The 13,434-nt window shown below is 39.3% G+C and overlaps 1 protein-coding gene across 1 annotated transcript; it reads left to right on the top strand.

Annotated features, from left to right (window-relative positions):
• Positions 1 to 12,124: 12,124 nt before the first annotated feature.
• LOC138903337 (uncharacterized) lies at positions 12,125 to 13,004 on the top strand. Its single transcript, XM_070191286.1, has 2 exons — positions 12,125 to 12,512; positions 12,712 to 13,004. The coding sequence occupies exons 1-2, from the start codon at positions 12,125 to 12,127 to the stop codon at positions 13,002 to 13,004; spliced, it is 681 nt and encodes a 226-aa protein (XP_070047387.1).
• The last annotated feature ends 430 nt before the right edge of the window (positions 13,005 to 13,434 follow it).

The following is a 13,434-nucleotide window of genomic DNA, read 5'->3' as shown; positions in this document are numbered from 1 at the left end:
TCTATTTTTGGACTTAGGAGGTTGCTGAAGTTTTCTGGTGTCTGAGTTCTTGTTTCCTTATACGCGATCACGTAGGGTGATCAGCGATCACATAGGCTTAGATGGGCAGAGGATGGAATTGTTCTTCGCATTCGGGCAGGGGCATGAGAACACGTAGTGAAGTGAGGTGGTACTTCGCGAACGCAGAGTTAAGATCGCGTTCGCGTAGTGTTAAGTGGACCAAAGCTAGGCCAGGCTCTTTGCTCATCACAAACGCGTTGGGGTGTTCGTGATCACGTAAGTATGAAAGCCAGAGCATCGTATTCGTGTGGTGTTTTACGCGTTCGCGTAGAGTTAATTTCTGGGGCAGCAAAGTTGTTCTTCGTGATCGCGAGGCTATTTCCGCGATCGCGATTAAAGAATCACTGGGCATTATTAAAGTTTCCAAAAAACAGGGGTTTTGCCATTTTAACAAAACAACTTGTGTTGGGAGCTCGGATTTGGATGAGATTTTGAGGGATTTTCAGAGATATCGATTGGGTAACGATTCTTAACTCCTTTATGGTTATATTCCACTAATCCATCATTAATTTCCTCTTTAATTTTGAATTTTGGGGTTGAAATTGAAAAAAATTGGAAGAACTTCTTCAACAAAGATTTCGAGATTTGGAAGGGGATTTGTGGTTGGATTTGAGTCATTTTTATATGGTTAGACTCTTGAGTGATTGGTTGTTCGTATTTTATGACTTTTACCCGATTCCGAGACGTGAGTCCAGGTCGATCTTTTAGGAAGGATTTCAGAATTTTTATTAAAATCTTGTTTTCATTAATTAGATTAGCCTATTATAATTGTATTTATGATATGTAATTGTTTTGGCAAGATTTGGGCCATTCAGAGTCAGATATTCGCGGAAAAGGCATTCTTACTGATTGATTGAGTTTGGTTCGAGATAAGTGGCTTGCCTAACCTTTTATGGGGGAACTCCCCATAGAATTTGTATTGTTTTTGATACATGAACGCTGTGTACGTGAGGTGACGAGTACATACACGGGCAAATGGTGTAAAAACCTGATTTTTCTAATAAGTAATAACCTATTTTCCTTCTGATTTGAGTCCCATCAGCATGTGTAGTATCCAGCTAGACTAGAATAGCATGCCTACTTGCTTTAACTATTTACTTAAACTACGTGCAGCATGTTTAGTGAATTTACCTGTCTTTCCTTAACTGGTACTTAGGTTGAACTGTAAAATTTCGTGCCGTAACTATTGAATTCTATTGTTTGGCTGCATATTTACTTTGGGACTATGGAACGGTATTCCGGGAAATCCCCCTGTACTGCATATTTACTTTGGGACTACGTAACGGTATTTCGGGAGATCCCCCTGTACTGCATATTTACTTTGGGACTACAGAACGGTATTCCAGGGGATCTCTAAACTCTCCAGAGAAATGGGCCCTCTTGTCCTGCTGCATCTGCTCTCTCCCCTTCTGACGGTAGCCCTCAATCCTCTGAGCAATCCTACTACCAGCTGATAAGAAGTCCCCATCTCAACCTCTCGGGCCATATTGGCCCTAATACCGGAGTGCAGCCCCGTAACAAACCTCCGCACTCTCTCTGCGTCCGTAGAAAGTATCATAAGTGCATGGCGAGACAACTCAGAAAAACCTCGCTTCATAGTCGGTCACTGACATCTGACCCTACTCAAGTTGATCAAACTGATACCGCAACTATTCCCTCTCGGAGGGTGGAATATACGTATCCAGGAAAAGATGTGTGAACTGGCTCCAATTCATGGGAGGAGAACCTGCTGGTCTGCCAAGAAGATAAGACTGCTACCATCTACGGGCCCGACCCTCCAGCTGGAAAGTAGTGAAGTCAACCCCATGAGACTCCAGTATCTTCATGTTGTGCAGTCTGTCCCTGCACCTATCAATGAAATCCTGGGCATCCTCATGACGCTTGCCTCCGAAGACAGGAGGGTGTAACCTAGACCATCTGTTCAATAACTTCTTCAGATCGCCATCCGTAGTCAGTCTAGGCTCAGGTGCAGCTGCCGTAACTGGCTGGGCTCCGCCCACGGGTAGTGCACCCGGAGTCTGATATACTGCAGCTGCGTGCCCAGGAGCCTGAGCAGTAGGTGTCTATGCTCCCCCTCCTGCCTGAGATGTGGCTGGGTCCGCTGGAAATAAACCAGCCTGAGTCATGGTGTCCATGAACAGCATCATACGACCCATGACCTCCTGAAAGCCCGGTGTTGTCATGAAATCTACCGGGGCTGGCTCTGCGGCAGGCACCTCGCCCTGCTCCTCAACAATGGGATCCTCCACTGGATCCGCTGGTGGTGCTACTGGGCCAGCTCTGGGTCGCCCTCGTCCCCTACCTCAGGCCGGTGCCCTTCCCCGGCCTCTGCCTCGGCCTCTAGCAATGGGGGGAGTAGCTCCTCCCGGGTCTGGAACGTCCGCCGTGCGCGTCTTACCATCTGTGAGAGAATAGAAGAAGGAAATTTAGTATACCATCAATTGCACGATAGGAGATGAATAATGAGTAGTTTCCTAACACCCCATAGCCTCTCGAAGATAAGTACGAACGTATCCGCACTGATCCGCAAGACTCTACTAGGCTTGCCCATAACTTGTGAGACCTATGTGAACCTAGTGCTTTGATACCATGTTGTCACGACTTAACTCCATGTCAGGCCGTGATGGTGTCCAGCACCATTGCTGAACAAGCCAACAATGAACAACTTAGTGATTTTCCATTTGTTTTTGTTTATTAAGAAAATACAACATTTAGTTTTACTTACATTTAAAGCATTTGATAAACAAAGGATTTTTAAGGCAAACAAACGGAAACATCTAAAAGTAGTTATAACTATTGAATTACAACCCAAAAAATAAAGTCTACTAATATGTGCCAAGATCTGGTGTCACAAGTGTGTGGGCAACTTTTAGAATATACAAAAGATGACTATCCTACTGTCTGAAACAGAATAGACAGATAAAAACAAAAGAGAAACTCCGGCATGCTGCTGAATGGCTCGGAAGGGGCTGCTCACCGTGAAGTGTCGGTCCAAGATCAGGTATGCGCGCCGGGCGGGTAACTAGATACACCAGCCTCAGATCCTGTACAATTAAGTACAGAAGCGTAGTATGAATACATAAAAAATATGTACCCAGTAAGTATCCAATCTAACCTCGAAGAAGTAGCGACGAGGGGTCGACTTGACACCTACTAGGCCAATAATAATGTAATAAAAGTATTATGCTAAGCATGGATATCATGAATGATACTGTCAGTTCAACAATAGGAAGAGATAAGTCCTTCTTTCATAGTTATAACTAAAATTTCAGTAATACCATTTAGCAACTTACATTTCAAGGCATTTAAGCAGAATAAATCAAGGAGAATTTCCAAATAATTAGCATGTGCAATTATGCCGAGGTCGTACGGCCCGGTTCAACATAATATTAAATTGTGCTCTGCCGGAGGGTCGAACGGCGCTGACCATAGATGTATCTATTTACTACCGAGGCGCTCGACCCGATCCACAAATAAATTTTTTTTTTCTCAAGAAAACACAAGTTTCTCATTTACAGTCAATTATCTCATACAACCTTCAAGTAAGTGAATTTAACCTTATACAATTCTTTTATCAATTTCTATCATGACTAAGTAATTATATTAGCAAGTAAGGGCACAAACATTCCAAGTATAGCATGATACGGATCCTAGACTACCCGGACAATAACATAATAGTAGCTACGTACGGACTCTAGTCACCTCGTACGTACGTAGCCCCCACAATTAGGTACAAAAATTTATTTAATTCACCTATGGGGTTAGTTCCCTCTTACAAGGTTAGAAAGGAGACTTACCTCGTCTCAAAGCCTACTTCCCAATTCAAGAACGTGCTCAAACCTTCAAATTTGATGCCAAATGACTCGAAGCTAGTCAAACATTACATAAACTAATCAATCTATGCTCAAAAGTTTATAATTCCACCATTTAAGTGATTACCCAACCTAAATTGCAAGAGTCCTAAAATTCACCCCCGGGCCCACGTGTCCGGATTTCAAAATTTTTTAAAGAAAGTTGTTACCCATAACCTTAAGAACATAAATATATGATTTTTACAAAATTCCATAACAAATTTCGTGGTTAAATCTCATTTTTATCAAAAACCTAGGTTTTCACCTAAACCCATAATTTTCACTAATTTACATGTTATTATCTACCTATAAACTATGTATTTAACTCACATTGTATAGAAATTACTTACCTCAAAGTGCTAAGTGAAATCCCCTCTCTAAGAGCTCCAAGAATCGCCCAACAATGGAAGAAGTGAGCTAAAATAGCCTAAGTCCCATTTTTTAAAAAGTTTCTGCCCATGTCTACCTTCTTCGCGATCGCGGAAGAGGCCTCGCGATCGTGAAGGCAAACGGCCCAGGCCCAAGCAAATTTACCCATCGCGAATGCGACAGGAGCAACGCGAACATGGGGGCTCGCTTGGCCTACCCCACGCGAATGCGAGGGCTTCTTCGCGAATGCGAAGAACGAATCAGCGGCCACCCAGTTCAGCCTCTTCTACGCGAATGCGGGCCAGGTCACGCGAACCCGAGGCTAGAGGACCCAGACCTCCACGAACGCGGTCTTGCACATGCGAACACGAAGGGAAAAAGCTCCCCAGCCTCCGGGAGGTCCAAAATGCACCCGAGCCCCTCGGGACCCAGTCCAACTACTCCAACAAGTCTATAAACATATTACGGACTTGCTTGAACTCTCGAAACGCATAAAACAATAGCAAAATCAAGAATCACACCCCAAAACCAAATTGAATCAAACTTTGAACTTCAAGTTTCTAAATCGCTCTGAACGCGTCGAATCAGAATTAGAGTACTCGGATTGATAATGAATTTTGCGTGCAAGTCTTAAATGACATTACGGAACTATTTCCGGTCTTGAAATTGCATTCGGACCTCGGTTTCACCAAAACCTACTCCAAACCAAATTTAAAGAACTTAAAAAAACCTTCAAGAACCAACTTTTACTATTAGGCGTCGAAACGCTTCGGGTCACCCAAAACTCGATCCGAACATACGCCCAAGTCCGAAATCATCATACGAACCTATTAAAACCGTCAAATCCCGATTTCGAGGTCGTTTACTAAAAATATTGACCAAAGTCAAACTTGGCCTTTCAAGCCAACCTTAAGGAACTAAGTGTTCTGATTTCAACCTAAACTCTTCTAAATCCCGAACCAACCATCCCCGCAAGTCATAAATCAGTAAAAGCAAGTACGGGAAGTCGTATTTAGGGAAATTGGGTTCTAAAAAGCAAAACGACTGCCGGGTCATTACACTTACCTTGCTTCGTAATTCAAGTGATCACTTGGCCACATCCTTTCCTTTCAAATTAGTCTCCAAACCAACCAACCTAGTAATTTATTTATCAACAATTTAATTTGAGCTTTAGAAATTTTTCACAATTCGAAAGAAACTTAATTTAAGTCATTTTCGGACATGTTAACCGAAAGCTAATGTGGGGCCCACTTTTTGGAACCCGACAAAAATGAAAGAATCCGAACACTCATTCCGATACGAGTTCGACCATACAAAAATTATCGAATTCCGACATCAGATTGCCTTTCAAATCTTCATTTTACATTTTTTGGTAGATTTTATAAAAACCTCATTTTCTTCAATTAAATTCATGGATTCATGAAGTAAATAAGTATGGAATCATGAAATATAATCAATATAGGATAAAGAACACTTACCCAGTTCAATCTCGTGAAACATCTCTTTGAAAATGCCCAAATCCGAGACTTAAAACTCAAAAATGAGCAAAAATGTTGAACTCCCGAATTTATGCATTCTGTCCAGTATTTTCGCATATGCAAACTCATGTTTCGCATCTGCGAGCTCGCATTTGCGAGACAAAGCTCGCATTTGCTATGCCAGGCAACCATGCAAAGGACCTCACCTGCGGAACTTCACATCACATTTGCGACTGCGCAAAAGCGCAAATGAAGCCGCAGAAGCGAGGCCCATCGCATTTGCGATCCGTTAGCCGCAGAAGCGGCAAGACAAGGCCATTGCCATCATTGCAGAAGCGACTAGAATACTGTAAAAGCGGCCACGTACTTGCAGTCACAATTTTGCAGGTGCGATTGCACCAGGTTCTTCCTAGAACCAGCTTCATTCAACATTTTCTAAACGATCTGAATCTCGTCCGAAACTCACCCAAGCCACTTGGTACCCCGTCCAAATATTCCAACCAATCCCGTAACATAACACAGACCTACTCGAGGCCTCGAATCGCATCAAATAATGTCGAAACTACAAATTGCACGTCGATTCGGACTTATGAGTTTATGAAATTTTCAATACTAGTCTAATATCGACAAAGTCAAATTTACAGTCAAACTTTGAAAATCTTTAACCTTTAGGTTTCTAGTTTTCGTCAAATGGCGATAATTCTAGCTAGGGACTTCTGAATTTGATTTCGGGCATTCACCCAAGTCCCAAATCACGATATGAAACTACCGGGACCATCAAAACACTGATCCGGGTGCATTTACTCAAAATGCTGACCGAAGTCAACTCAAAACGTTGACCGAAGTCAACTCAAATGAGTTTTGAAAAATATATGGACTGCGCAAGCAAGTCAAGAAATGCTGAATGGTGTTATTCGAGGTCTCGGAGCACATAATTGAATGTTAAATTTAAAGGTGACCTATCAGGTCATCACAAATAGTAGTACTAGTATGGACTATTTTTGTTAAAGTAAGTGAAGAGTGAAACCCCCAAAATAAATTTAGATAAAAAATCAAAAATTAAAATCTCAGCGGTTCCAAACTGATACATGCACCCAAATAAGTCTTAGTAGCAGTCCATAATTTATTTAATCAATTTCTTCCATGAAATAAAAGAGAACAAACACTTCCTGTAAGCTCTACGAAAGGGGGAGAAAGAGATAGAGAGAGAACGCGCGAGAGAGAAGAAGTCGGTCTTACTGTCGTCCGGTAGCCGTCCATAGTTGGAACACAGAGAAGAGAGGTGGAGCGGAACAGATAGAGCAGGCGAGCAACATGTTCTCTGAACTCTGAAGAGAGCTTAGAGATAGAGACGATATAAACTAGGCGTGAAGACTGAAAATGAAATAAGACCTAAACCCCAAAATTAAATTTTAGTATTTATACATGTTCTAATAATTTGGATTAGATCAGGTTAAAATTATAACAATCCGAATCCGATTCGGCTATCTGATATTTTATAAAAACATAATCCGAAAACCAAAAATCTGAATTGAGCGGATTGGTTCGGATTTTGGATATCCGATCCAAATGCACAACCCTAGTGTCACGACCCAAAATCCAACTAGTCGTGATGGCACCTAACCCAACCCGTTAGGTAAACCAACTAACAAAAAACCAGTCTAAATGATATTTATTAAGAGAAGAAATGATAATACAACTGAACTATTATACAAAGAATTTCCCAAGGACTGGTAGTACAATCATGAGCTTCTAAGATTTAGAATTTACAAAGCTGGTATGAAATAAAGTACATCACCTGTTTGAAATATACATGAACAAATTAAAATTCTAAAGCTACGAAGATCAAGAGGCAGCTATGACCGAAACGCAGGTACGTCTTCAAATCCCGCTCCCGCCGTGCATAACAACATCAACATCCAACATCTGCACACAAGGTAGAGAAGTATAGTATGAGTACAACCGACCTCATGTACTCAATAAATAACAAACCTAACCTCAGGTTGAAAGTAGTGACGAGCTGGGACAAGGGTCAAGGTCCAACTCCAATAACCAGCCACAACTCATAACAATATAATAGAAGTGGTGCAAGAAAATAACTTGGAGATAAGATGCTCAACGCGCTCACAATTACAAAAAATAGGCATGCTTCTCAAGTATAGCAGTAAATTCCAAATCTTTCGCCGGAACACCAAAAACATATGAGTAAGTTTGAAAACTGTGATTTTTCCAAAACCCTTTTAACAATAAATAAGATGTTTCAATTTCAGATAACATGAGGAAAATACATCTCTATTCCTACATGTCAATATACATGTGAAATCATGAATGTCACCAAAACTGGGTAGCAGAAGGAAATGCATCTCTATGCATGTATCTAAAGTACGCATGTCAAATGAAATGCATCTCAATGATGAACTCATGTACTCACACTCTCAGAGTACTCAATCTCATTGTCTCACACTTTCCACTCATCACGCTCCATCACTCGACACACTCAGTCACTCAATACTGTACAGGGCAGATCCAGCCCAAACATAATAACTGCTAGCAACTGCTCCCACGGTAGATATGCAAACTCCGGAGGGGTCGATCCAACCCAAGCGCTATAATAAGCCAAATTCTGGCATGAATCAATAAAGTCTGATCCGCACGGACAACTCACGTACTGCACAAACAACTCACATGCCATAGTATCAAAATCTGGATCCGTACGGACAACTCACGTGCTATAGTATCAATATCTAGTTATGCACAGATAACTCACGTGCTGCACGGACAACTCACGTGCTATAGTATCGATATTCTCACCATCAGGCCCTCAACCTCACTCAGTCATCAATCTGTCCAATCTCTCGGGCTCATAATGTCATTAAAGTTAGCCCAAAATAATGATGTGATGTATCAATAAATGATAACAAAGACCGAGATATGATATGCAAAGGAATGCATATGACTGAGTACGTAATTGCAATGTAAACAAATAACTCAACAACAAAAATGACCTCAGTTGGCCCCAATAGGATAAACATATAGCCTAGAAATGATTTCTAGCATAAATTATAGCTCGAATGCTCAAACACATAGAGTTAGGTAAGATAGCTACACAGTTCCATGGAATTGACTAAATCACAATTCACACAGTGCATGCCCACACGCCCGTCACCTAGCATGCGCATCTCCTCGACATCAATCACATAACACGTAATTCAGGATTTCATACCCTCAGCACCAAGTTTAGAAATGTTACTTACCTCGAACAATCCAAATCCAATACTGAGCAAGCCAAACAAAACTCCAAAAAAGGCCACCCCGCACGTACCGACCTCCGAACGGCTCGAAACCAGCCAAAAGCAACTCAAATACATCAAATAATACCTAAGAAAATAATTCCAAATGATAAAGGTCAAATCTTTAATCAAAATTCCAAAGTCAACCAAAAAGTCAAATTTAGGCTCGCACCTCGGAACCCAACAAAACTTACAGAATTCGACAATCCATTCGATTATGAGCCCAACTATACTAGTTTCACTCAAATTCGACTCCGCATCAATTTTCAAAACCCAAAATTTTACTCTATGATACTTTAAACAAAATCCCCCAATTTCTCTCTTGAAATCCTCAATTAAATGCCAAATATGAAGATAGATTCATGAAATAAAATCGAAACCGTGTAGAGAATACTTACCCCAATCCATGTGATGAAAATCGCCTAAAGAATTGCTAAATCCTAAGGTCCCAGCTCAAAATATGTATAAATGTATCAAAGGTCCAAAATTGGACATTAAATCTACTGCTCAGGCTTCCTTCTTCGCGATCGCGGACATCTCTTCGCAATCGCGATGAACAAATTCTTCAACAACGATTTCCAAACTCTTCCCGGATAGCCTCTAGTACAATGGTCATAACGTTTTGTATAAAACTCCAAATGACAAATGGTTTGACTTTCTGAAAATTAGACATCAAGGGTTACAACGTTTAGTTTTGGATCATCTCCAAATTTCTTATAATTACAAGATATAAGCTTCCAAAGTCAGCCCTGTGCAGCAGAAAGATCTCCTATGCGATCGCGAAAAGGCTTTCGCGATCGCGATTCACAAGGCCCCAAACTGCAGTTTGCTTTTCGTTAACGCGTCTAAATGTTCACGATTGCAATGTACACGCCTGTAGCCAAAAACCACCAACTGAAAATGGCCTAAAAATGGTCTGAAACCATCCCGAAACTCACCTGAACCCTCGGGGCTCCACGCCAAACATCCACACAAGTCTATAAATATCATGCGAACTTGCTCGCATGATCAAATCCACAACATAACACCTGAAACCATGAATCGGACATCAACACACATGAAATTTGAAGGGAGAACTCAAGAACTTCTAGAATTACAACCAAGCATCCGAATGCTATCAAACTAACTCCGAACGACCCCGAATTTTGCAGGTAAGTTCTGAATCATAACGCAAACCTACTCGATGTTTCAAACCTCACTTAGCAACATCAAAATCACAAATCGCACCTCAAATCGATATAATGAAGTTAATGAACTTTCAAATTTCAAAACTAACGGCGAACAAGTCTAAACACCTCAGATTGATCTCAAATTTGGCACACAAGTCATAAATGTCATTAGGGATGTTCGTCGGTCGGTACAGTATGGTATTTAGATATTTTGGTTTGGTATTTTAGGTATTCGGTATCATAAAATACTATACCAATACCGTACCTAACTAAATTCGGTACTGTTCGGTTTTGTGCCTTTCGGTTTTGGTTTATTTGGTACGGTAACTTCGGTTTATTCGGTTCTAAAGTAGCTTCTGAACGTTATATTTAGGGGAGAATAACACTTTAACTAGCAAGTAAAATTTAAATTATAATTAGCCATCAAAATTAATCTTATGAATGCAATAACACTACACATCATATATGAGACTTCTATAAACAAGAGCATAAGATTAGAATAATGTTTACAAACTTCATCAACATGTAAGTATGTCTGGTCTAAAACTCTAACTTGCATCTCCATAATATACCAGACACTAGTAAGCTTCTCAAATGTGACCAAAATAAGTTTTTCACAAGTGTTGTTTACAAAAATCATTCGGGTAACATCCATTAACCATATAGACAAAAATAGGTAGCACGCAGGCTTTAACTAAAGAACATGGAACTAGAAACATTCTCCTTAAGCTCTCTGGAAACTGCGAGCTGGAAGGATGACATGATATTTAAAATTAATCCAATATATATTTCGGTACGGTGTCGGTATTTCAGTATTTAAAAAAAAAAATACTAAATATAATACCTAATACCAAATGTTTTTAAAATGTAAACCAAATACCATACCAAAATATCAAAATACCAAATACCAAATACCAAAAATTTCGGCTTCGGTATGGTAATACGGTATTTTTCAAATTATGCACAGCCCTAAATGTCATAATGGACCTACTATAACTTTCGGAATCAAAATACGACCCTGATATCAATAAAGTCAAACCTATGAACATTTCCAAACCTTCAAATTTTCAACTTTCACCAATTAGTGTCGAAACCTTTTAGAATTATCCAAATGTAAATCCGAGCATACACTCGAGTCCAAAATCACCATCCGGACCTAACGAAATCATCAAAACTCCAATCCGAAGTCGAATACTAAAAAGTCAATCTTTGTCAAATCTTCTAACTTAAAGCTTCAACTATGAAATTCATTCTTCCAAACTAATTCCGAAAACACCTGAAAACCAACCCCGATGATTCACACACGTCATAATACATCATATGAAGCTACTCAATACTTCAAATACCTGAATGGAATGCAAATACTCAAAATGATCGATCGGGTCGTTACACCTAGTTTTGCATACAAAACAATATTTGTCAAATAAAAAATTAAAAAGAATCTGTGTGATATTCAATTGTGTACAACACAGAATTATTCTAAATTTGCAAGAATATCAAGAATGTTATAAATAGAATTGTATTTAAGGTGAATGTCTATATTTTAGAGAGATTTTAGGGTTTATTATTTGGTGGCTAAGTCACTCTTTCCCTATAAATAGAGGGGTTCTATTCCATTATAATTCATCCAAAAATTAATAAGAATTCTCTCTCTCTCTCTCTCTCTCTCTCTCTCTCTCTCTCTCTCTCTCTCTTATCTGCAATATTATTCTTATTTTTTATTTTTTTATTTTTCGTTATCAGCACGAGACTTTACTGTTTCAAGAAGCTCTATGAGAAGATTAAGGTATAACGTTTCTCCTCTTTTAATTATGACTGATATTATGAAAAGAAAGTTCGTTGCCCTTGAAATTTCGGGCAAGAACTATATGACATGGGTTTTGGATGCTGAAATCCATTTAGATGCAATGGGTCTTGGAGGCACCATTAAAGATAAAAATAAAGCATGTACCCAAGACTATGCTAAGGCCTTGATCTTACGCCATCATCTTGATGAAGGGTTGAAAATAGAATATCTCATAGTCAAAGATCCACTTATTTTGTGGAATGGCTTAAAGGAAAGATATGACAACTTAAAGTTGGTCACTCTTCCACAAGAACGATATAATTGGGCTCATTTCAGGCTCCAAGTCTTTAAGTCTGTTTCTGAATATAATTCTGCGATAGTCAGAATTACTTCTAAATTGAAACTCTATGGAGATAGTATCACTGACTATGATATGATTAAAAAAACTCAACGTTTCATGCCTCCAATATGGTCTTGCAACAACAGTACTGAGAGAAAGGTTTCAAGAAGTACTCTGAGTTGATTTCTCTTTTCCTTGTGGCTGAACGAAATAACGACTTGCTCATGAGAAATCACGAAATCTACCCACTGGGTCTACACCATTGCCTCAAGTGGATGAGGTGTATTCCCATTATGCCAAGTGTGAAAAAGGTCGTGGCCCTGTTCGTGGCTAAGGAAGAAATTTTTCTGGTATTAATCATCCCCTAGATAAGAATAACCACCAAAAGTGGAAAGGGAAAGATGAGAAGCCAAAAGCAAAGGGTTCAGAAACTGAATGCTTTCGTTGCGGTAGAAAATGCCATTGGGCAAATATTTGTCGTACACTAAATTATTTGGTTGAGCTTTATCAAGCATCTCTAAAGAATAAAGGCCCTGAAGCTAATTTTGTCTATGACAATGAATTTGACATCATCCACTTGGATGTGGCAGACTTCTTTAAGCACCCTGATGGAAAAATAGATCACTTGATCGGTGATGGATCCTTAGTTAAAGATGATTGAGTAGTTTGATTATTATTATTTTTGTTTGCCTATTCGTAGTAGCTAGTGAATAAACATCACATAATCACATTTCTTTACATGAGTAGTAGTTATTAGTATCAATTAGTATTATTTGTTTTATGAAATGGTGTTAGTTCGTTTTGATTAAATATAATTCCAGTATTTGTTTTAAACAATATTTTAGTTTGCTTAGTTTAAGGATTGACATATTCTTTATTAAAGTAATAAATCGTTGTCTGCCTTGCTTTTACATTTGATCTCAATTCAAGTTAACTTTAAAAGTGAAAGTACTACTTATCTATTATTGGCAGAGTAGAAAGAAAACGAATCAGTACAATTTAAATGCTCTTTAAACTTGGTGATTGACTAGCTTTTCCATCTAGTACTATAATTAATGATAAAATTAGACGTTAGAACGTCTTAATTACAA

This window comes from Nicotiana tomentosiformis, chromosome 12, assembly GCF_000390325.3.
Source record: "Nicotiana tomentosiformis chromosome 12, ASM39032v3, whole genome shotgun sequence".
Lineage (NCBI taxonomy): Eukaryota > Viridiplantae > Streptophyta > Magnoliopsida > Solanales > Solanaceae > Nicotiana > Nicotiana tomentosiformis.
The sequence above is the reverse complement of the archived record's forward strand: the minus strand, read 5'-3'. Positions and strand labels throughout refer to the sequence as shown.